The sequence below is a fragment of the Porites lutea genome, chromosome 12 (assembly GCF_958299795.1).
Source record: "Porites lutea chromosome 12, jaPorLute2.1, whole genome shotgun sequence".
NCBI lineage: Eukaryota > Metazoa > Cnidaria > Anthozoa > Scleractinia > Poritidae > Porites > Porites lutea.
The window spans coordinates 1,990,771-2,016,138 of NC_133212.1; the positions used below are offsets into that span (position 1 = coordinate 1,990,771).

The 25,368-nt window shown below is 39.2% G+C and overlaps 1 protein-coding gene across 1 annotated transcript; it reads left to right on the top strand.

The window, feature by feature from the left end:
- The first annotated feature begins 180 nt into the window (after positions 1-180).
- On the top strand, positions 181-25,368 carry LOC140921809 (receptor-type tyrosine-protein phosphatase epsilon-like). Its single transcript, XM_073371811.1, has 22 exons — positions 181-403; positions 1,300-1,402; positions 2,365-2,599; positions 3,262-3,331; positions 3,447-3,579; positions 4,797-4,924; positions 5,888-6,042; positions 6,126-6,213; positions 6,322-6,398; positions 8,766-8,805; positions 9,136-9,233; positions 9,699-9,815; positions 11,972-12,126; positions 13,727-13,862; positions 14,303-14,452; positions 14,903-15,005; positions 16,127-16,194; positions 17,227-17,361; positions 19,784-19,906; positions 20,609-20,763; positions 22,421-22,556; positions 23,028-25,368. The coding sequence occupies exons 1-22, from the start codon at positions 196-198 to the stop codon at positions 23,100-23,102; spliced, it is 2,688 nt and encodes an 895-aa protein (XP_073227912.1). The 5' UTR covers positions 181-195; the 3' UTR covers positions 23,103-25,368.

Genomic DNA, 25,368 nt, shown 5'->3' on the forward strand with positions numbered 1-25,368 from the left:
GTTTTGTAAGGCGACTTTAACTTTTGAGTCTATGGACGAAATCCTATGATGTGACCATTCAAATGAAAGCTCTCTGCCTATACTTTCACATGATGCTATTTGTTTGTCAAAATTTTAGAAAATGAAATTTGCAAATTTGGTCTAAATTTGCCTTTGGCCACATTTGGCAGTGAAAGGGTTAACAGTGATTTATGAATGCTACAGATAATCTATCAAGGTACAAAGGATTATTATCCAGAATTCAAAGCGCATACTGGAAATCAAGAAACAGAGTCTCCGAGGTTAACAATGACAATCACCGATCTTTACCCTGGGACAAAGTATACTTTTGTTGTGAGGGCTGAAACCCACTGTGGCTATGGAGATAATAGCTCTGTGGTGCAAGGAAGCACGAAGCCAGATGGTAAGTTATTTACTGTGTATCGTGTGTTCAATTTTAATATGTTCTAAAATGGTTTACAGGGGCGGATACAAGATTTTTCTTAGGAGGCTGCACCACTAAGGAATCATGATTGCGTAACTGACTGGTGACGTAAACAAATTTTAAAGGCGAATACGAAGAAGAAGGCTTTTGACTATGTAATAACATAATGTGAACTGCTGAGAATACTTATCATACATATCTGCATATTTTGCAGAAAGCCGCAGGTCATCTCGGGGGGGGGGGGGGAAGGTGGGGTGCGCGCCCCCTACACCCTCCTCCTCTCTTCCTAGATCCGCCCCTGGTTAACAAACAGAGAAAATGTTTTCTCGTTTGTCGGCGTTTTTTCAAGCTCTGTTTGTGAAGTTGGGGGCTGTAAAAACCCCTCGGAGGTGACGCTTACACAAACAGACAAATGAATGACAAGAAAAGAGAAACACAAATTAGGTGATTTTCCGCGTAAGACATAACCAAAGTGTCTTGTTTTTTGAGGTGGTGGTCGGGGATGGGGAAACAGAACAAATGGGGTCAATCAACAGTTCTCGCCAAAGCCCCAAAGTACTTTAGGAATCCTTGGATGCTTATCGTTTACACAAACCATTATCCAGTTGAAAAGTTTATCTTTACTCATTCAACAATTAAATTTTGACATTGGCGAAGAAGGAACCGCTCCAGAGTGTAGCTGGTGAGCTGAAGGGACTAAAAGGAGCAGAAGACGTAAATCAACTGATAGTACAGCCCATTTATTATTTTCTGAATGAAACGAATACCACGAAGAATGTGCCTTTCCAATCCGAATTTCCAGTTTCCTCATGTAAATTGTAAATACCGCTGAATAATTTGTCTTGTTTTCTAATATTCTTTTGTTTGACCTATAGCTCCTCTGGCGCCTGAAACTCGCGTCACCCAAATAATCAAAGTAAAAGGAACATCAGCGAATGTCACGGTGCGGCCTGCAAACCAAACCAATGGTCCAATAAGGTATCACTTGTAATACGCAAATGCAATACATAGTGCAAAAAATACTACTTAAAAGCGCTGTGATTGGTCGTCATCTATGATCTCCCAGAGTGATGACACTGATGACCTTATAGGAGATTTTTCCTTTGTTTGTCTTTACTTGTCAATGCATGGCTTATTGGACAAATGTGACAGTTCGTTGATAATTTACATGCATTTCGTATCTTGCCAACTGACTTCTCAATCAAAAATGTTATCACCAGCTAGGTTTGCAATGTGTGATGTTACATACCATTGGTCTCATCCACTAGTGGAGGGTCAATTCATGGATATTTTATAAATAATTACTATCACCTCTAGAAGATGTTCCTAGCTTAAGGTTTATGCTGACTTAAAAAAAGGAGCGGAATTTTTTAAGACACTTTTTTAACGACACGTTTCTATGGGTCCCCGACTTACCAACTGTCTAAATACTAGACTAATGTGCTGAAACCTTTGACTGACTATCTGAGCATAAACTACAGTCTACTGGGAACTTTATTGGCGCCATTAAGAGAATACAGATACCTGACGGCCACAAACTAGTGTCTTTTGATGTGAAATAACTGTTCACCACTATTCGACTTCAACTGGCTCTAGACTGTACTGAGAACGCTGTTGAGAACTCTACTGTTTAACTACCACTACCTACAGACGACATTATGCACCTACTTAACCTCTGTCTAACTTCGACGTTCTTCCAGTACAACGGCAAACACTACAAACAACTATACGGTCCAGCTATGGGCTCTCCAGTTTCTGTTGTTCTAACAGTAATTATGCAAAACATCGAGGAACAAGCCCGAGCAACTAATACGCGAACTATACCTCTTTTGTTACGCTACGTTGACGACACTCTCACTGCTGTACACATTTACGGAATCGAAGATTTTCACGAACGCCACAACAGATGGTCTTTCGTTAAGTTTACTTGTTTCTTACAGCGATTATCAAGTTTTGGTGCATAAAGTGAATGATTGGAAGGACGAGGTCTCTGACTGGGAGAAACTTGAATCAGATGTGTATATTGCTGCTCAAATTTCCGCTAATTCTGTGAATCCATCCATGGTTTTTGTTGTGGGAGATGGTGAAACGTATGATGGTTATAAGAACAAGAAACTGTCAGGTGGTCAAAAATACAAGATATATTCCAGAGGATTGGCTCGCCGCCCAACCAAGGTAGCCCGACTAACAGTAGTGGTTGATATTAGTCTTTGTCATAACAGGCTTTTTTTAAGGCCACATCTGGAACTAAAATTTGGTTAACCTTCTCAATTTCATTAGAACCTAAATGCAAAACTCAAGAAAGTGGTAAAAATATCGTTCGCCACTCGCTCATTTCCCATAATACTAACCTGGGACCAGGCTCCACTGTGGAAAAACGAAAGACATTTAAAGAAAAAACAGCGAACGAAGCGAGCCGACCACTGGCTATGATAATATAGTGTATGCTAACCAAAACTGTTTTTAATTTCTCCTGTGGATTAAAGTCCAAGAGAAGTTGAAGACAGTACTTGTGCAAAATTTTGCTTGGCAACCGAGTAAGGTGAATTATGGAAAAAGCGAAAGTGGCGAAGTTTTTAACTCTAGAAAACAAATACTTCTACTACGCAGAAGTGTGACTTTTTATTCTTGTTACCTATATGCCATTCATTTAGATTGCAAGTTTGTAAACTGAAACAATCAAAGGGAGTTTTCTCTGTTAACATTTCATGTAAGACGTAATATCATATTTTTTCGTTGTTGAAAAAAAGAAGAGTGCCTTAGTTTGTGTTGTGCGCGTTTTGTGTTAATTTCCTTCTCTTGATGGGCTCTTTTCCCTCTTGATGGGTTCTTTTCAGAAACGTTCTGTGGATCAAGACTATCTGATTGGTCAAGCAAGTCTGATTGCTCGATTTCAAATAGAGGAAGGTAAACCTTTTTTCTTATTGGCGTTTTTGCTATAATTTCTAAAGGGCTAAAGTTTTCATTGCAAAATTATAGCGTGTTATCTGTAACATTTGTTTCCTTTCTGATTTACCTTAAGTTGTTGTCATACCATCTCAGTCGCCAACTGAGCCTGTTAAAGGATCACCAACACCTGTTGGTGCTGTGGTTGGTCCAGTGATTGCTGTTTTATTGCTTGTTGCTGTAATTGCTGCTGTAATATTTTGGAAAAGGTAAAGTTTCACATTTTTTGTTTGACGTTTACCGGGCTGTAAATTCAGTCATTTGGAAACTGGAGTACATTTCGCGACACCACCACTGTATTGCCCGCAAAATGATTTCTGAGGAACGAGCGCGGAAATTCCATTTCTGATACTTGATAGTGCTGCTTCTGATTGGTTGAAACAAGCACTACCCAGATCTGAATAGTGACACGTCATCGTTATCGATGGAATTTTTGCGCTCGTTCAACGAGAGGAAACCAGTGGTGGCATCATGAAATGTTTGTTCTTCTCTCATTCTACAAACTCAGTTAAGATAGAGAGATTGACCATCACGTTTAAACGAAACATCAAATGCCAAAGATGTTATCCTTTTCTGTTCTGACTTCAGAGTGCTGCTATATTCGTGGAAAAGTTCAGTACGAGCTGTAGTGGCTATTTGGAGGTTGCACATGGGGCTGTTTTGGGGCACAAATTATGACCCAGTTCCCTGGAGAACCTCTTAATAGAGACTTTACGCTTCACGTATACGGCAAACGGCAAACGTCAGATTCAAGTTAAGCATTTCTCAAAATAGAAAACAGGCTGATAAAAAAAGCTCAAAACAATTCTTATGGATAAAAAATTGCGTGGAACTACTGAATAAGGGGTAGAAATAATGAACCGTAAACGACAAGTCAAGACGCAACTTGATCACGTGGTACAAATTCGCGTTTGCCGTTTGATGTAAAGGTGATGCTTAACCTCTCCAATAACCAAGTTAAAACCAGCAAACAGTCCCATAGTGCAATTCCACAGAACTCAGATCCAGGCTCACGCACAGTCTCAAATGGCCACTTCTTATTTCTGTCGGATTCCTTTCGCAAGTCATCGCTGCCTTTTAGTGTTTGCGGTTAACGCAGCGCTTAGCCTTTTTTATTGGGCTGTCTGTGGCCCTATCAGAACGAGTCGCGTCTATGTCGAAAAAAGACAAGATGGCGGACAAATCTCCTCGAAGGCATTGCTTGTCCTATTCCCCTTGTAGTGGGGGGGGGGGGGGGGGGGGGAGGTCCCTGCTTTTTTACCGTTGCATTCATTAGAAGGCAAAACGAGTGTTTTTTTTATAGTTTATACTCGGTACAGGAGGAGCTATTAACTCAGCGTAGAAAATATTAGACCACTACAGCCCAATACACGCGTAGTATAATCCTCTTGTTTTCTGATTCTTTCGTGCGTATTGTTTTCAATAGGCGCCGCCGATTAAGGGACCAGGACTCAAAGAGTGAAACACATGCGATGACCGCGGTGAATGGTGCTTTTGATACAGTTGTTGATGCTGAAACATTGGAAGAGAGTCCCCCAGCAGCTGAGGAGTCAGGTTCGTCTGGCATCACAACAGGCGCTGAACATTATTGCTTGCGAGTCAAAAGCTGTGTCTACACTATAGATCGTTTTCACTGTCACGCAACAAAAAAATAAATTGGAAACCGTTCAGAAGAAGAAGCCAAGAAAATGAAATGTTATAAAAGACTAATATATAAACAATTTGTCCAAGTCTCAGGTCTTTGTGGCCCACAGTTTCTGAGTTAGTTACCGAAACGTTTCACGCTCCTTTGTAGAGCTTTGTATGGAGACGCCATATTGGTGCACAGTTTTGGTGCACCAATATGGCTGCCGGAAATAAAAAAAAAACATCTGGAGTTCACTTTTTCTATAAAAGCTCTTTCTTTTCACTCGAGAACTAGCATACATGCACATAAACACATCTTCTAATACTTGAAATGGTTATACTGCTGAAAATCAAGAGGACAGACTTTTTTCAAGGAGACAGCATTCCGATTTTGGTGTCACGCAATGTAAAAACTCGGAAGTTCAAATTGCTGTATTTTCGAAATGAAACATGCTACGGGACTGGAAACTTGTACAAAGATTTATTTTTGGTTTATCTTCAACCTAGTGTAAATAAGAATTCGTTAAACCTCGCTATTTTGAGTTTACAATTTGATGACGTCACTGTGAAAACCATCTATACCAGCCTTTGTTGACACGAGAGGGTTTGGTGAACTAAATCCCAGTCCATACTCCTGAATATTTACTTCCGTCTTAGTGGATTCCAGTCCTCATTCCTAATTGTTTACTTCCGCTAGCCTACGGTCCCGTTACGAATTTGAAGAACAAAAACAATGTTGCTATACAGTGATGTCTCCAAAAAATCACCTTCTACAGCATTATGAACTGAAGAAAGTATTGTCCAGTACTTCATCCATACTTGAACAATCAAGTTATTCTTATTCGCAAATCTTTGTGTCGTAACATTTCACTTGTATTTTTTAATTTTCAGTTGAAGAGCCTCTAGCTACCAGCGATCCAATATATGGTAACGCTGTGCCAGACGAGATTGACGAAAAACCCAAACCAGTTCCTATAAGCCGATTCTCCGAATATGTAACCAGTTTAAAAAGAGATAAAAACGCTGGATTTACAAAACAGTACAAGGTACGGCCCACTTAACAGGCACAAACCAGTCTCCATATACTACTAACACTATATTGAAGCATTTTTTTCTCTTTTAACCATAGATGCTCAGTCCAGGTCAACAATACTCCTGGGACGTTGCCAAAGTACCCGACAACAAGAACAAAAATCGATATGGAAACATCATTGCCTGCAAGTTGAAGTCTTATTTTTTTTTTTAGTAGATAGAACTTGTAACATGCATTTTGCAAAATTCTTTTTCTTATTTTGTCTGTTTTGTTGTTTTGTTTTTGTCTTTAGATGACCATTCCCGTGTACCGTTGCCATTAATTGATAATGTCAAGCACTCTGACTACATCAATGCTAATTACCTGGACGTATGTATTTATTTTGTATCGTAGCAATTATCAGATGGGTTTAGTTACACGGAGTTTTTCATGGAGATCCTTGCACCTTGCACCTATCGGGTAGTCATGTTGATCGTTGGGGTACCACGGACATAGCAACCCTTTTTCTCCATTTTATTTTTGTTTTCAGCTTCTCTTAGGGCTTTGCAAAACCTCAACCCTGCCCACTCAGAGATAATTATGATTCTCCCAACGTTTCTTTTGTCGGCCCCTTCTTCTCCCTCCTTGCACTGTTGCTTGTAAAATTGTCATCGTAGGGCCCAATGGCTTGCCTGATTCTGTCTCTGACTGCGTCGTTAGTGATGTGGTCTCTGCATGAGATGCCAAGCAGATTCCTAAAGCATCTCATCTCAGTGGCCTGCAATTTCTTCAGAGATCGTTACGGTAGTGTTGTTGATGAGGGACGGTGTAGATTTAATTTTGTTTTCAGCTTCTCTTAGGGCTTTGCAAAACCTCAACCCTGCCCACTCAGAGATATTATTCTCCCAACGCTTCTTTTGTCAGCCCCTTCTTCTCCTTCCTCGCACTGTTCCTTGTAAAATTGTCTTGACAAACCCTCCTGATCTTGAAACATTTCCAAACCACTTTAACTTACGTTTCTTTACCGTGGTTAACATATCATCGTAAGGCCCATGGGCTTGCCTGATTCTGACTGCATCGTTAGTGATGTGGTCTCTGTAGGAGATGCTAAGCAGATTCCTAAAGCATCTCATCTCAGTGGCCTGCAATTTCTTCAGAGATCGTTACGATAGTGTTATTGATGAGGGACGGTGTAGATTTGTCACCATACCGGATAGCTTATCATGTCGACTTGCAAAATATCCCGGCCTGGTTTGAACAGAGGCGGCCCAGAACTTGAACAAGTCGTTCACACATATCAAGCATCCTGCCGGAGCGGTTGGCCGAGTGGGTTTGGTGCACTAAATCCCAGTCCTCACTCCTTAATATTTACTTCCACATTAGCGGATTCTCGTCCTCGCTCCTACTCATTTACCGTCTCCCTGGTCCATCACAAACAATGGAACCAAAACCTTTTCCGATGTGCAACGATCCACTTTCAAGATCGGCGCGGCGCTGCCTCGCCGTTCTTATGTGTGAACCAACGCGCTATTCGATGTGGTTTTCGTACCGGCGTGTGAACTTTCGAGTAGCAGACGTAGCCTAAACTTCTTACTTGGCGGGGGGAATGCACTTATTTTGTTTTATTCTCCCGGAGAAAAATTATGAAGTCGAATTTGGTTTATTCATGCTACTTCTCAGACGAATGTTGTCAGTCTTTCTTGTCTCCAGGTGCTCGCAATGCCCATACTTTGCTCGCTTTCCGCGCTCATTCCCAGATCACTGTCCCTGCACTCGCTGTTACAAGTAAACCAGGGAAGGCTATCGAGGGAGAAAGACCCAGGCGGAGGGCGGAGGGTACTTCCTAATAATAGGCTAATGGAGATGTGCCGCTGGATGGGGTCACTTTTTCCCGACTGGGTTGACTATAATGGGGTTGTAATTTTCAATCGAGTTACCACAATGGGGTCGCACATTTTCAGGATTTTAAGGGTCAGAAAATTCAGGTTGGTAGGGATTTAAATGGGAAGATTTTTACGGCATTTATAGTTTAACAAATGTGTCAATTCATTTCAGTAAGACCTAGTCAAAAGGCTTTCAGGGTGCAAAGAAAGTCATTTTTACAGTTTGCCATTCGGGCAAGCTGAAGCTAACATTGACTAGCACAAACATCATTTCAGCTAGCCCCAAAAACGTTTTGATGAGCATGAAAAGATTGATTTCACAGTTCTTCTGTAATTTGAATTCCTCAAAAAAACTTCACTTGTCCATCGGGCAAGTTAATAACAGAATTCACTAGCCCGATAGCAAAATCCATTAGCCCAGGGCTATCGGACACTACTTTCTTTGCACGCTGGGCTTTATAAGGTAGATGCATAAGCAGAAAGGGACGAAGTAGGGATCGCGAAAATTACATTTGCCCAAAAGTGACTAAGATGGTGTCTATAATTGGCCAAAAAAAATAGACTTAAATGGGATAGGGGTTCTGAGAGGCCAGCGGCACATACTCAGCAAAAATTAACCCAAGTAAGCCCCCTGGAGAAGGCCCTGGATTGCTGCAAAGAGATGTGTCCTTCTCTGTATAATATTACATCAAGCGCATCACGTATTCTGATTTTCTGCCAGGGTTAGGCTCCAAAAACAGCTCCAGTCTTATTCCTGCGGTCTTGTTTTTTGAGGCTTGCTTAGTAAGAGTATCCAAGACGAACTCTCTGTCTTTTAGCTAGAGACAGACACTATTTGACCCTCTGAACATTTTCTAATTGCTTTATATTACAGGGTTATGATGGAACTCCGAAGTCCTACATCGCTTGCCAAGGTAAGTTTTTTGTCTCTAAAGAAACTATTCAGGGTAAGCCCAAGGTTTATCGCTATCTCGGCCTGAAATGTTGCCGAGACTAGCTAACAAGTTTTGTTCTGTAGTTTTTATTTCTGAAAGTGACTGCGGACCAGTATACAAAGTGAAGTGAATACAATAAACAAATCGGAGGCGAAGATACTAACTTTATCCACCCACCAAGTGCGAGAAATTTACAATTTCTGCCTTTGCTTTTTTAAGTGGTGCGAAAATAATGATTTAGTGTTGTATTCCAATGCAAAGCGTTTGCAAAGTTACGATCCACACTTAATGAAATGTCACTTATTCTAGGCCCAGTGCCAGGGACTTACCAAGACTTTTGGAGGATGATTTGGCAGGAAAAAGTGTCAACTGTTGTCATGTTGACAAGGCTTGTTGAGCATGGTCGGGTAAGACTAAGTTTGTTTTAACGTCGTTCTGAAAGCTACTTAGTATGAAAAAAAGCTTTGTGTTAAATGGCCTTTGTCCTTAAATGAGAGCAATTCTTGGATAGAAATGTATTTGAACGTCGGTAGCAGATGTTAAGCGAATATTTTCCCGAGCTCCTTTTGCAGAAAGTTTTAACACTGCGTTTTCTATTATGGTTTATCCTCTCAGCCAAAAACGCATCCCTAATAAGGTATGTGACAGTCGTTGATGGTTGCTACTTCATAACGTAGACGTAAACGTGCCATCAGTATTCGTGTTTGCCTCAGAATTTCCGGGCGAAGTTCGGAAAATGCAAATCTCCTAGAAATTCCTGACACTTCCTTTTCCATGTGATTTATTCACCTATCCTGAAAGCGCATCATTATTGAGATATTAAGTAAATTTGAATGTTTTCTTTTGTTGTTGTTTTACTCTATGTGCTCCAGACGAAATGTCACCAGTATTGGCCAGATAAATCCGAGACCTACCACGAAATAACTGTTTCCAATCACAAAACAGAGAAGTTTGCTGACTACGCCATTCGTACATTTGTTTTGTCAAAGGTATGTGCCTTCAGCAGTAGTAGTCAAAAGCCAAAGTACACAAAAATTCCAAATTTATTTTGATTGACTGATTGTTGTGTTTTTGTCACTTTACAGGTTACATATACTGCAAAATATAGAAAAGGTTATAGTGACGGGGAAGCCTGAACTGGAAGCCTGGGGCTTAGATTGGGTCCAGGTTCCCCTTAGATTAGTTTAAGTAGACATAAATAGGAAGCTTAAGCAACGACGTCGACGCCAGTGAAAACGTCCCTAAAAAATGAATTTGCGTCCTTTCAAACTCTATCGCGACTGGTTGAACCCGCTCAATTTGTCAAATGTGGGCGATTTTTCCTGGAGTTGAATTCGTAAGGACTTTATCCGTGTTCAAAAAGAGAAAGGAAAATTTATAATCGTGTGTTCAGGTCCTCAATGAAACGTGGTATTAGGAGATTTTACGTCGTAACCGTGCAGTGGACGTCAAAGAAATGTACTAAATAGCGGGATGCACGTGCAGAGCTGTTGTTTTGCTCGTAAAACCAATTTTTTTTTACGTTGTCGTCGTCGTCGTCGTTGTGATTGCTTAAGCTTCGTACTAACGAAGGAGAGACGACGCGATTTTACGAAACAAACCCCAATATAAACTAGGATACAGAAAAAAAGAAGAAGAATACAACTTAATTACATAGTTACAAAAGTTATTCACAAAAATAGGGTGGCATATTTTACTTTTACATTTTCGAAAGGTCTTAGAGAAATAAATAACATCATGCAAATGTTCGACCGAAGAGGATTCATTTGGTAACACTTTATGATTTCGTCCGCAGATTTAAAATATAATTATACAAAAGGCAAATCACCTCACCATATGTCTGTTCATGGGTGAAAGGGTTTCTAATATTTAATCATGCAAAGAGGGGCAGCTTTTTATTGAATTCAGCATGGTGAATTCGTTTCTGAAATCTTTTTAAGCGGAAACACCTTTAAGTGGCTGTGTCACGGCAGTCCGGTTCATTTTGTTTAATTTTCCCGGTTACTCGCCCTCCGTCGCTATGGAAGTTAAAGTAAACAAAGAAATTACATGTAAATGACAAAATAAGAGATTCGAGACAAACAAATATGTCTCCTGAGCATTATTTTTGAAGTTGCAAAAAGCAGACATCAACTTTGAAAAACTGTTAGGCTGAACAGTTTTCAAAAACCCTAATTTCAACCCGTTTCAATCTTCTTCAGTTTTGCCCATCCGTGGCATCTGTTGTATCTGTTGTGTTAATGTAACCTTCCCTTAATGTTTTAAGCGGTTATTTTTACGTTTCTCTTAATTTAACGGGCATTTTGTAATTACCTAATTAGGCTGAATTTCGTGACTCGGCGCCTTTAAGTGGCCATGTCAATCAATCAATCAATCAATTTATTAACGTCAATAAGTGGGATGGGGTTGCCCCAATCATCGGAGCCAGAGGCTCATGTATAAAACGCATGTCTCGAATAGAGTGGTTTTCGTTTGAGTGTCGTAAAACCAAAACCAAAGTAATTACTCTGGCCAATCACATAGGACACAGACAATACATTGAACCAATCAAAACTCGAAGTAATTACATGTGGCTGACGCAAAGCGCGGGAAAATGCATGCGAGCGCGTCACAATTGGCTTTGGTTTTACTTCTGATTGGATGAGAAGGTGGCGCGAATCTTTTAAGCCAATCGCATCGTGTAGAAAGTGCAAAACCAATTACTTTTCGACACTCAAATGAAAACCGCTCTATACTGCTGTTATAGGTTAATTCTGTGCTGAAGTCATTACTTAGTGCCCTTACTCATACACAAAATACTCCGGCAGAATTATAAAGAAAAAAAAAGGTATCATTAGAGAGCACTGACCATAATAAGTTTCAATCAATGACCACCCTTGCCATCTGTGGCAAAAGACGACAACAACAGTTTCAATGCCTAAATACAGTCTTAAATATCAAAACTGGGCAATTATTTTGTGGAATTTAACTGATGCAAAGAAACGCTTTAGCTTTAAAAAAAGATAGTAAATAGTGTGGCATAGCTCCTTTAAGTGTAATGCTTACCAGGAAATGCGGTACTCTCAGTCGTTTCCATCGCAAGGCTTTCATCTTTTAACAGAAGAGTTAAGGGACTTCATCAAACACTTGTCTTATTTTTACACAGAGTGGATCCAAGGAAACACGCCAAGTTCAGCAATTTCATTTCCTTGTCTGGCCTGACAAAGGCGTTCCTCGACATGCCACCGCTGTTCTTGGTTTGAGGACAAAGGTTCGAGCCAAGCACAAGGATTGTAAATCTCCTCTGGTTGTCCACTGCAGGTAAACAGCTAAGTCGTGCTTACAATTACATTCTCTGCGGTATTTCTCTTGCGGTGCAGTAATCGTGGTGTTAAACATTCCGAGAAAAAAACAGTCACATTCAAGTTTGTTTCCCACGATGTTCGCTGAATGAAGTACTGTAAATCCTATATTAAGCCCCTTAGGGGGCTTATTTATTTGAAGCCCATTTGAGGAGGGGCTTAATAGAGACGGGGACTTATTTGAGAGGGGAGGCTTCTCCATAAGGAACTAGAATACAAAGTGGAACATTTCAAGTACAAGAAGGTTGGAGGTCATGCAGCCGAGGATCAGAATCAAATCCGAACTTCCAGTTGGTAAATATACCATCACGGATCAGCTCACACGAAGTTTTACATTCGTGATTGATTAGTACAGTCTATCATTTATTAGTGAAGAATAATTAAGGGGTGAGGGGGCTTAATAGAGAGGGCGGGCTTATTAAGTTTCTTACCCTAAAAAGGGTGGGCTTATTAGAGGGAGGGGGCTTATTTGAGAGGGGGGCGGGGGGGCTAATAGAGGATTTACGGTATCTCTTTTACGGGGAAATTTCTTAGATGTTCTTCCGATTCGCCACTTTAGAAATGAGAAGGGGACTGGAGCCCGAATTTGTCTGGCAATAGACCTTTTTACCGATACGGCGGCCATATTGAATTAATTCGATTCAAGGAGTATTATAGGATGCCCAGGAGGCATGAGCACATTTCGTTTGTATTTTCGAGAGCTTTTCGAGACATTTTTAATTCTTAGAATAAGATTGTAATGGGAAAAAAAGATCCTTGTGCCGTGTTTTGATGTGATAATGATCGCCTTTTTCTAGTTTATTATTAGAAATATGGTCTTTCACTGTATATTTCTCGGGAAAAAGGCGATCATTATTACATCAAAACAAGGCACAAGAATCTTTTTTCCCATTACAATCTTATTCTAAGAAAACTTTAAGAAAAAATGTCCCGAAAAGCACTCGAAAATACAAACGAAATGTGCTATACTCCTTAAATCGAATTAATTCAATATGGCCGCCGTATCGGTAAAAAGGTCTATTGTTTCTGGGATCGTTAATGATGACGCGCCGGTCAGCTATTGGCCAGTTCTTTTCATTGTCCCTAGTAACAGTCCCACCAATCTTTGCAAACGTTAACTCGACCCAGCGGCACTCAAAAATCCCGGATAAACGTCGCGGTAGTTGTCATGGTCGCTTCCTTGAACTATTTTGATGTTTCAATGGTAATGTTCCCCTGTAAGCGATCACACAACGTTATGATTATTCCGCGCTTGTTGAGGTGGAGGGATTGACGCAGTTGGTTAGTGCACGACCTTCTGTTCGGGAGGTCCCGAGTTCTTTTCCCAGCTGCGACCACAAATCCTTCTTTCAACTTGTTTCCTTTCCGCGTAGCTTTAAGTAGCTTTAAATACCCGTAAAACGGAGCACTGTTGGAGAGAGAGAGAGCAGGAGAGGGGGAGGGTAAAATGAGGGCACCGTCGGCAGAGCTACCGACGTAAAATAAGAACACTTTACCTATTTTTTTAACCTTAAAGGATCCTTGTAACCAATGGAAATGCTTAATTTATTTTCTTGCAGTGCTGGTGTAGGACGGACTGGTGCATTCATTGTTATTGATGCTATGCTAGAGAGTGCAGAGCATAAGAAGGTTATAGATGTCTTTAACTATGTTCAGCTAATTCGCACAAATCGCATCTCTATGGTCCAAACAGAGGTGAGTTTAGTAAACTACTTACGCGCCATTAAAATTTCAAACTTCTCCAAAGTTAGCCTATTTGAGGACAATGGGTTGTTTTTACTCTTTTTGGAGTTAATTTAACTCTGAAAGTGGAGTAAACATTTTATGTACAGGATAACTCCTTTTGTGGGGTTATTTTAACTCCTCAATATCTGGGGTCACTTTTACTCCTGAAAAAAGAGTTCTTTAAACTCCTTTTTGGAGTTAAAATAACTCCCCAAAAAATAACTCCACTGTAAGGAATTAAATTAGCCCCACTAGAGGAGTTATTATAACTCCTTGAAAATTACTGTGTGGCTTAGTAACGAACACGAACCTTACTTCATAGTTTTTCTTATGATTTCTTGTAAATGCTAGGTTGCCTAATAACCTTACAAAGGTCTTATCGTCTTTCTAACGGGACTAAATTCCAACAGGAACAATACGGTTTCATTTACATGGCTTTACTAGAATCCATAACTTGTGGTAACACAGAGATTCCTTCTTGCGACCTCCGCGTGGCTTTGAGGAAACTAGCATCGATCAACCCTAAAACAAAGACGTCCGGACTCGCTTCTGAATATCAGGTATATTACTGTACTTTACGATTTCTTCCAAGGGCTGAAAATGTGAAACCATCTTTGACGGCGTAATGATACGAGACTATTATGAACATATTTGATCGATAAGACTAGAAATGACTGCGCGTTCAAAGGATGGTGTCGGGAGTCGGAAGGCGGCAGGAAGATGGCCGGAAGGTGGCTATTTTTTTTACCTTCTCAATTTCTGCCCAAGGAAATAAAGTCGCGTAACAAAGAACAAATTACTTGGCATGCAGAGTAGCATGGAAGAGAACGGGTTAAGAAAGCTTTAATGTAGAGTAGTATAGAATGGACTGGTTAAGACGGCTTTCATTTAGGATGGTATAGGAGGGAAGGGTCAGGACATTTTTACGGCCTCTTATTAGGTAAAAGTTGACCTACTTGCTCGTGGACCAATGACCGCGATATAATTTCACTATTTTTTTTTTATGACAGCGGTTAGACCTCATCACTGCAGATGACATTGTTGAGAAGGAAGATGATGTCGGTCGCAAGCCTGTGAATGCTTCCAAGAACAGATTCCCTAATGTGATACCTCGTAAGACCTACCCTCTTGCCCCAGTATCTACAAACAAATTCTCCATACTGATCTTCATACATTCCCTTAAATGATTACTGAGAAGAATTTGCTCAAAGATCATAGCATTGTCCCCTAGGTGACCATTTTATTGACTCTCATAACCTGTTGATTTACCTCAGGTAAAACTATACTCAACATAAATGCAACACGTGTTATTAGTTTGAACACCGGGTTGAGGATGTTCAGTTGAATATTCCTGGATGACATTTGATCAGGTTTCTGCATTCAAACGGATCCATCACCATTCAACAATAGAGAGCTTTAGATTTGAGGACGAGAACGAGGACCACGACTACGAGTACGAGATTTTCTCAATACTAAATGGTGCACGCGCGTGAGCCAGCTTCATTTTGGCGAGGAAAAAAGGATAGCCGTTATCATTCACAACGAGTTTACGCGAGAATGTCGTTGTGGCGGAAAGAAGTTATCAAATGTAAAAAGTTTTACCATTTTGCTATTGGGAGAGGGTTTAACCTCCTTCAGTATAAATAACCGTACTAACTTTTTCAAGCTTTCCTGGGTGTCTTTTTTGAGAACGCGCAAAATCTTTAAGTTAAATCTCGTACTCATACTCGTTCTCGTTCCCACATCTAAAGTTCTCTAATATTTGATGATGCTGTTACAACATATCTGATCCCTTTAAATTCTGTGCTTACTGCTGTTTAAGTAACAGTTACATGTTGTTGGATGGCATTGGATCAGGTTAACCCTTTCACTGCTAGAGTGTTTGATGGAGTTTTGTAAGGTGACTCTAACTTTTGAGTCTGTGGACGAAATCCTGTGATGTGACCATTCAGATGAAACCTCTCTGCCTGTACTTTCACATGATGCTATTTGTTTGTCAAAATTTAAGAAAATGTAATTTGCAAATTTGGTCGAAATTTGCCCTTGGCCACATTTGGCAGTGAAAGGGTTAAAACAAGTTAAACGTTGAGGCCACCCTATTTCGACGGTCCCAGAAACACCCAGCATGCTGGACCACCTGTAGACTAGCTTTCATTGGCCCTTGAGAACTAATTGGGCTGAGTAGAGTTTGGTCACTTCATTTTTCATTGAATTCTTATTTTTTTACATTGCAGTTAATGACTCAAGAGTAGTGCTCAAGGGTGACGAAAAAAACGACTACATCAACGCGTCATTTGTTGACGTAAGTGTTTTTCCAGAGTCTTTCTTTCATCCTCGTTTTTTGTTAAAATTAAACCTTCTGAGAGCCCGAAACAAGTCCCGTCTGGCAGTCCTGGACTAGTAGATTGTCTTGCGGGGGATGTAACTTCCAAAGCTCACTTGCCAAGGATGCCGATCCAGGCAAGCGATCCCCTAACTAAATCATTAACTGAGACAAGCAAGTAGTGGCCACTGGCAAGCAAAATGCAACAAATCAGGTTGTTGCTGGTTTCGAAAAGTTGTTATAGTAAGTAGAGAGCAGTTCAACTTTTTGCAACAAAATCTGTACTTGTTGCATGTTTCACCAGCCCGAGGCAAATTTGTTTTGTTGCTAGTGATGTTTATCCCAATTCAATTCAATTCAGTTGAATTTCTCTCAATATTTTAACTAGTGCTAAGTTACATCCCTTTAGATTGTTGTTTACAATACAAACGTTTCTATTGTTGGAGTATGATGTCCAAATTTTCATTCGGTTTTCCACTTGGCCACCATAACAGCAGTTACGTTTCGTTAGAATATATACAGGCGATATCCCGTCTATTGAATGATTTACCCAATCACTAGTCAGTATTCACGTAACTTTCAACAGCCTGATTTGCTTAAGACAAGTTTGAAGTAATGTATCAAGCATGAGACGTAGTGTTTCATCACCAGATGAAACACCGAGAAGAGAGTTGAAAATACGACGAGCAGTGGAGTATTTTTAACAAACTTCGAGGTGTTTCATCTGGTGATGAAACACTGTGTCGATATTACTTCTCAAACAAAATGATTTTAGAAGGAGAAATTAAGGATGCAAAACTGAGAAGTTTTCATCTGATTCCCAAACACTCATAGTACATTAATTTCTTTTGTATTTTCTTTATGAATTATTAATGAGTTTGAGAACGTAGTTTATACAATCTACAACATCGCTTTTCAATTCAGCAATGGTGCAAAACAAGTTTCAAGTTATTGTTGCCTGTTTTCCCGTAGCTTAAAGGTAGCGTGTCTTGTTATTCCTTATTCATTTAGACATTCCGTGAGCGTAATTCATTTATAATGACACAAGCTCCTCTGAGTAACACGATCGAAGATTTCTGGAGGATGATTTGGGACTACAATGTTGGAACGATTGTTATGCTGAACGAAAATGAAGAAAATGGACAGGTACTAATGAACTTATAATTTGCTCGCTCATTTGCCTACCTCCACCACCAAAACGTACTTCTTAAATGAATTTCATTCCCTAATTATAAAATAACTAAGATAATACGCGCGCTCTGATTGGCCGAGAGGAGTGTTTGCATGAGAGTATGTAAACATGGTTGTGGCGTCAAGTTATTTGGCTTTTCGCGCGCTAATCACGCAAGCACGAATTTGAAAAAGTTTTCGAGTTCAAAACTCGACAAGTTTACTTTATTTACCCATTCCTTCGTCGGCTGAAACATGGAAAATCGTTACAAAGAAGGTGAGACAATTTTTCTTTGCTTAAGCCGGCATTTTGAGCGAGAAAAATCCGTATTTTGCAAAGCATCTTTTTGCAAAACAAGAACTGATTACGCATGCAAGACTTCGTGGACAAGATTTTGCGACTGGTAAGAATTTCTCTTTTAATCAGTGCCATACAAAAGGTTTTGCGTTTTTTCTCGTGAAAGTTATTTTATAAAAGCAATAGAAAACTTTTTCCTGTGTTTGCATAGCCTGATATAAACACTCGAGAAGTTGGGAGAATTCTCGACGGTTATGCAAACCCTCGACTTCGTCTCGGTTTTGCATAACTGCCTCGAATTCTCCCAACCCCTCTCGTGTTTGTATCAGGCTATGCAAACATAGAAAACGTTTTCTATTGCTTAAATGGTACACAATGCTAATGGTTTCATCAGAAGTCTGCGCCATCACGTAGTAGTCGTCAACATCATCATAAGTGAGCTTAAGCAATGACGACGTCGACGGCAGTGAAAACGTCGCCAAAAAATGAATTTACGTCCTTTTAAAGATAATCTCGTCTACTTGGACCCGCTCGATTTGTCAAATGTAGGCGATTTCTCCTGGACTTGAACTCTCAAGGACTATCCAGCTTCAAAAAGAGAAAGGAAAATTCATCCTCGTATGTTCCTTGACCGGTCTGGTTTGCTTCAGGATTATAGTTCTGACATGTTCAAGCGCCCTATAATTTCGTCCCTCCTTATCATCTTTTTCATCATTACTTCGTTGTTACCGTCGTTGTGACAGTATTAGGGAACTTAAGATGGAGACGTTTTTGGTGCGACGGCGACCGGACTGGCAGAGAAAGCCTGGAACTTAGGCAGCCGTCGCTTCCCGTCAAAAATAGAACATTAAGATCGTAGTGAACTCAGAAGAACGGCGCCTTTAATTAGAAGAATACCGAAGAGGAAAATATGGCTTCACATAAAGAATTAAGAGAATAAATATTTGCTATGCAGACAACATGTATCGGATGAAGAGTTTCTCGTTTTGTGCGAAAATTATGAGTCCAAAAATCCCGATTTTCCTCGGGACAGTTACGACCGTTCACGCTAAAAAACATACGGGATGCAGCTGAGTTCAAGGCAGAATTTCGTGTTGAAAAAAAAATGATCTCCACAGGCTTGCCGAAGCCTTGCAAATTACAAGAACATTAAAATGCTACCAAGGAACCGTATTCTTAGTTTGGTATTAAAATAGTTCCCAGGAAATACTTGCATGCAACAACAACAACAACGGCAACAACTTTATTTCAGTATTCCCACGCCGAGTTAGTACATGGTATTACCTACTATATAATTTTCAATGCGCTTCATTTATACGATATTCTAACGAAAAGAGCGAACTAAAAACACACAATTGAAATATCGAGTTCATATTTTTTGTCTGGATACTTTTATTTGGCTCGTAGGAAAATTTTGTTCATGTCAAGCTCACTTACGGTTGGCTGTTTGCCAAGTTGGATCTTGACCCTGTGACATGAAAACATAGAAACATTCAAAGATGTAAGTTTAGATAACATAGCTTGGAAATCGAGCTTGAAATGTGCCTCAAAGAAAACAAGGACAATTTAAGAGAACGATAATCTGCAAAATGTTGGTTGCTAAACGCATCAAACCTGATTGAAATGACAGTTAAATACTCACGTTTTCGCCACAACGCCAAACAGACCAGTTTCACGTCGCCGACGGGACCACGACGGCAAGGTGGTGAGCACGAGCATGCGCACTATCCAACAAATGATGATGTCACGTCCGGTTGAAGTTGCCGTCGCCCCGAAAACGTCTCTATCTTAAGTTCCCTATTATCGTCTTACTGTAACTCCGTGACACTGTTACTTTTCCAGCACCACCATTAGGTCAATTTTTTTTCTTGTAAGTTACTTATTGGGAGCCTCCCTCAGTTCCTTTTAAAATTAAATTTTAATAATATCTCCGTTTTTGCGATTACTTTTAGTTTGATTTATTCAATTTCTTTTTTAGTTTTTAGTTTTTAGGAAGTAAATTAAAGTAGGGTTCACGTGTTTAACTTCCTTTTCAGGGTGTCATTTTTTTTATGATACCTTGAATAAAGTATGTATTGGATTGCATATAATTTTTGTCAGGTGTACCCCAAGTACTGGCCATCAGAAGGCTCCAAGAACTTTGGACAATTTGTCATTGAATCAACTTCAAATGAAGTATTTCAGGATTTTTCAGAAAGAGAATTAACAATTTCCAAGAGAAAGGTACATGTGCAAGTATTTAAAAATAAGCGAAACAAATCCATGATGTAATTTCGTTTAACCACTAGGAACAGTCTAATGCATTAAGGGTTAATAGTCACCTCGAGTTTATTGAAAGACCTTAAAAACATTCAAATAATCCGTTGAACTTTTTCCAAGAAAATCGAGGCTTAAAAACTTATCAGATTCAAGGACACTCATTAAACATTAGTTTCCTTTTTATTTCCTTTGTGAAACAAGGTGGCCCAGTAATAAAGGCATGGGTTTTTAAAAATTCCTTAGTGATTTTTAGGTAAACCGTAGAGATTCGTGGGTAAAAAAGTGGGTAAGCTTCAAAACTTTACGGGTATAATTATTTAGAAGAGTACTACTTATGTTTAAATTTTTAAGATGCAGAGTTGAAATTAAATCCATCAGGTCAGCGTTGTCAGAAGGGTGGGTGAAGGCAAAAACATTTATAAGATACCTTACACTAGACACGTAAGCTTGCTTGGCAGGCGGTCAAGGAAATATAAAGATGGGGCATCGGCCGCTTGCGAACTTGGTGTGGAGCGTTTGGGGAGCGAGGAGAAATGGGGGGCTAGCGGTTCTTTACCCTCTCATTTTATGCGTGCCCCTCTTTCAACTTCTTGCACGTCCTTATCCGTGACAATTCTTTTTCCTGGCGCTTTGCTCAGTCTAAAGCGCTCATTGATTAATTTTCAGGATCCCAAAGTTGTCCGTCGTGTTCACCATTATCACGTGACAGGCTGGGCAGATAAAAATATCCCCTCCAATCCACAGTCTATATTGGACTTGATGGCCATGGTGGAGCAATCACAGAGAAGCAGTGGCAATGAACCAGTCGTCGTGCAGTGCAGGTTGATAAGTTTCCTAATTTCATACTCGCATTCTGTTTTACTTGCGTTTCGTTAAACTTATTCCAAAGTCCCTCCTCTGGCCAGTCATATTGGACTGAAATAGTCTGCTGTAAATCAATAGCTCTTGTCCGAGTCTCTGTTTCAAAGTGACGCCAAGTGCGAAGCCATTGATATGAAAAAGATTTTCTATTCGCATGCAAATAAAACTCATTTTCATAAGAATGGTACTTGGCCTTCATTGAAAGTGGGAGTTTTTGGAACTCGGAAATGGCATGTTAGGACTAGAGAGGCTATGTCACGAAGATATTGCCGTTTTAGGCCAATTCTGTGTGGAAGTCATTACCTAGTGCCATTAGCCTTACCCAGAATGCCCCTGAAGAGTTATTAAGAACATATCAAACAAATTTCATCCGAAAGCACTAACCATAATAATTTTTGTAGCATTAAAACTTGAAAAAGTTGGCCCAACCTTTCAAGGAGCTGTGTCACGAAATTCAGCCCAATTAGATAATTACAAAATGCTCGTTAAATTAAGCGAAACACAAAAATAACCGCTTAAAACATTAAAATTAAAATAAGAAGATCGAAACGGATTGAAATTAGGTTTTTTTAAAACTGATCAGCCTAACAGTTTTTCAAAGTTGATCTCTGCTGTTTGCAACCTTCAAAAATAATACTCAGGAGACATATTTGTTCGTCTTGAATCTCTGATTTTGTCATTTACATGTGGGCTAGTAATTAATGAAATTAATCAAAATGAACTGGACTGCCGTGACACAGCTCCTTTAATCCATCGTCCATCCTTGCCGTCCGCTGCAACAGATGACCGGAAGCAGTATCGAGATTCGATGCCTAAATACAGTCTTAAATAACAGTACTGGACCTCTAGTCTTGCGAAGACAAGTCTTAGCTTTATAAAAAGGTAGCAAATAGCATGGCATAGACCATAGCCCCAGTAAGCAAAAAGAAATTGGACAGGTATTCTCCATAATTATGTGGCCTTTTTGTGTCATTTTGTGTCTTTTTTGTGTATTGTGCTTTTAAAAGATGCATTAGTGTAAGTAAGTGAGCATGTAAAATCGTGATAAATAAGTTTAATCTTTGGCAATGGACTCAGAAATTGGAAAGGTATTCGGCTCCATAAATGTTTGGGGCGTTTTTATGTATTTACTATTAGTAGTTAGTAGCGATGAGGTAGTGTTGAATAAGATTGGCATTATATTTACTGTCCAGGGGACAAAAACGCGCCTTCACGACACAAGGGATCCTTAACACAAGTTTAATAATCGAGAGTTGCACACTCAGCATATTTTCTTAACAACACAACAGGATCGGTATTGGAGTCTCATCTTTGGCTAACAAGCTTCACCTCGCAATTAAAAATCACAAAATAAACACTTAATCACTGTTGGAACGGGATTTGGAAATACACGAGCTCCTAAGACTCACCATACGATGAGAAACTCCCGGCGACTAGCGCGTTACAAAGCACATGGTTTCTTTCTCGCTACACGACGACACTGAGACGCGCTCACTAAGCATGCTGGGAGTATAAATTACAAAAAAGAATGGAACGGACTTAGGAAAACAAAATTGTTCTCTTGTTGAGGATTGGCCTCAACATTTACATTGAAAGTGAATTTTCCTTTTATTTCAGCAACGGTGTTGGCAGAAGTGGCACATTCTGTGCAATTCTGTCCATAATAGAGCGGCTGAAGTCAGAGCAAGTGATTGATGTATGTCAATCAGTGAAAGTGATACGGGTCAACAGGCCAAAAGCTGTCGATTGTAAGGTAAAGTGAAAGTATTGATTTAAAACAAAAATAAGAATCTAATTAGATAGTGTGAGGTTACTGTGTAGAAATTGCGGGAAAGCGACATTTTTACCAGAGAGCGTGACGTCACGGCGGCCTTGATGATCAACTGATCTTTGATCTTGATGATCTTTCTTTAGGAAATGAGTTAAATGAGGTCTATTGTTAAGCAAATTTTCCATTCCCATTTATTCTAAGTTTTGCATTAGTTATTATTTTTAAACGCTCTTTGGAATGTACGGTCCTCTTAACGGCATTTGAAAACAGGAGTTTATGCAAAATTTGAAGGTTAATAGAGTTTGTTATGGGGTATTCGAAAAAGAGAATTGGTACACGGATTTTCATTTACAAGGTGAACTGATTTTGAAAGTTGAGAGACTTTCTTGAAATTGTTAATTAGATTGTTTTTGTCCTTTGCATAAAATCTCTTTTTGTTGTCTTCCGTTTCAGAAGCAATACGTTTTCTGTTACAACATTGTACAAAAATACTTGGACTCATTCAACGACTATTCCAACTTCAACTAAAGCGGATGGTTGTTGGTATTAATAATAAGCATTTATAAGAATGGTTAAACCTTCAAAGTAATTTATCTTCCAAAGGTTAACTTGAGTTTTGTTCAAATAAGGATCCTTTTAAAAAGGGCAAATATTTTGTTTGTATAGCTTTTAAATTGTGCACGATTAGGTTGAGTTAACAAATAATTCTTGCCGCAGGAGACTCAGTTGCTTAATACGGAATCTGTCTGATTATCTTCGCGACATTTCATTTCTACCTCGGAATCCTCAAAATTCTCAAAATAATTTGAGTCACTTAACAACGTTTTCCCTAGCTATCTGGCGGACAGACTGAGTTATCAATCGCATTCCTGGCTCTTGCGGTCCGCATCTAAGCAGCTGTTAGACCAACCTCGATCAATCACGAAAACTTACGGGGACAAGGCTTTTTCAGTGTGCCCCTAAACTGTGGAATTCACTACCATTAGATTTGCGTAAGCACCATCTTTAACTAGTTTTAAGACAGAATTGAAAATATATCTTTTAGGCAATTTTTAGAGAGTTGGTCATTGTTTTTGTTAACTTTTTGATTTTAAGACCTGTAATATAATGATTGTAGATAGATTTTTAATGATTTTTCATGCTTGTGTTATGTAAATTTTTTCATTTTCCCCTCTTTTACATTGTAAAGCGCCATGAGCTCAGGATATGAGCGCTATATAAATAAAGTCATTTTATGTCAGGATTCGTTTCGTAGCAATTTGAAATTAGCAATCGCGATGAGTTTACCATAACAATAGCTTCAAAAACTCCTGAAGGATTCTTGTAGTTTTTACCAAATGATCTCATCATTATAATTGCGAATAAACCTTCAGTAGCGGAAATCCCCTCAGAAGCGGTCGGAAATCGCCAAAGGACTTTAACTCCGTGTCAAAAATGTAGTGTCTTGGACGTAGTTGTTAACTCAACCTTTTTGGTTATAGATAGTTTGTCTTGTTTATGTCCTAGGTAAAAATATATGTTTAATAAAATATCAAATAATTTTCTTTTAAAACTTGACTCAAATTTCAAGGTCGAGGTAGATAAGTCACTTGAAAGGAGAAACATAATGTATTGTTATTTTCCGTTGTTTTAAGGTATAGAAATATGATAAGATTTTGAGTTTATGCAAGGGGAACATGTCGTTATCGCACTATGCCCAGGGTTTTGGTCAAGGAAACCCGAAAATCACTTTTTATGGTGACTGGAAAGTGAACAGCGCCAAGGAAGATAGTTAGTTTTGTTATTCAAATAATACACGTCATTCAGAGATTAAGAAAACTGTTAAGTAGAGGATTCAATTTGTATTTTTTGCTTTGTTTTCAGCTTTAATATAGATGAATTTAGCTTGGTCTCAATCTTTAATTAGACATGATATATGAATTGTAGTCTCTAAACCAAAATTATATTCATATAAAGCTTTTTAAAAATATATGTAATGTAATAAGCCTTTTGTACCAGTTGGCCACGTGACCAACTTTCTGTAGACATGATAACAATTCGCTTAGGATGCATGACGTATGCATGCAAAAATTACGTAAACTATTAATCTTCCGCCGTATATTTTCAAAAGTAGCGATTGCAACGGCCACTGAGAATCAAAAGTATTTGTATGGGAAAAAACTCTCTGTGAGGAAATTTTCCATAGAAATCTTTGTAAATTTCAAAAATTTTCAAACCGACGCAACATCTTGTCTTACTCATTACGAGGCTCAAATTTCCTTTTTTTCCTAGCAGAAAATTTGAGCCCTGTGATTCGTAAAGGAAAGATTTTACGACAGTTCGAAAATTTCAAAACTTACCAGAATTTGTATGGAAAACCATTCAACCGTGACTGGCTAACGAGAGTTATGAGTTTTACCGAACAAGACCTCCTAATTATCGGAGGTCCCTGCAATCGCTACTATACGGCTAAAAATGTACAGGTTACCAGATTTTAATGAGCGCTTTAAGTTGCTGCTAAAATCTTTTTTTCCTAAACAAATTGTTTTCATTTTTTACAGTGGGGTGATCACGTGACCAACTATTGCAAAAGGCCTATTTGATTGAAAGACCAAAGAGTATTTTTAGGTAAAAATAGCAAATTCAAAATAAGATTCTAAAAGTCTGGCATGTTTTTATATTATCACAAGAGCCTTATTTTTCTTAACATTAAATTTTGCAGCTATTTTGTAATAACGGTAAGTAATTGTTTACGTTACACTTCAAAGTTAAGCTTCGTTCATAAACGATCATTAAAATTTTGAATAATATTTGA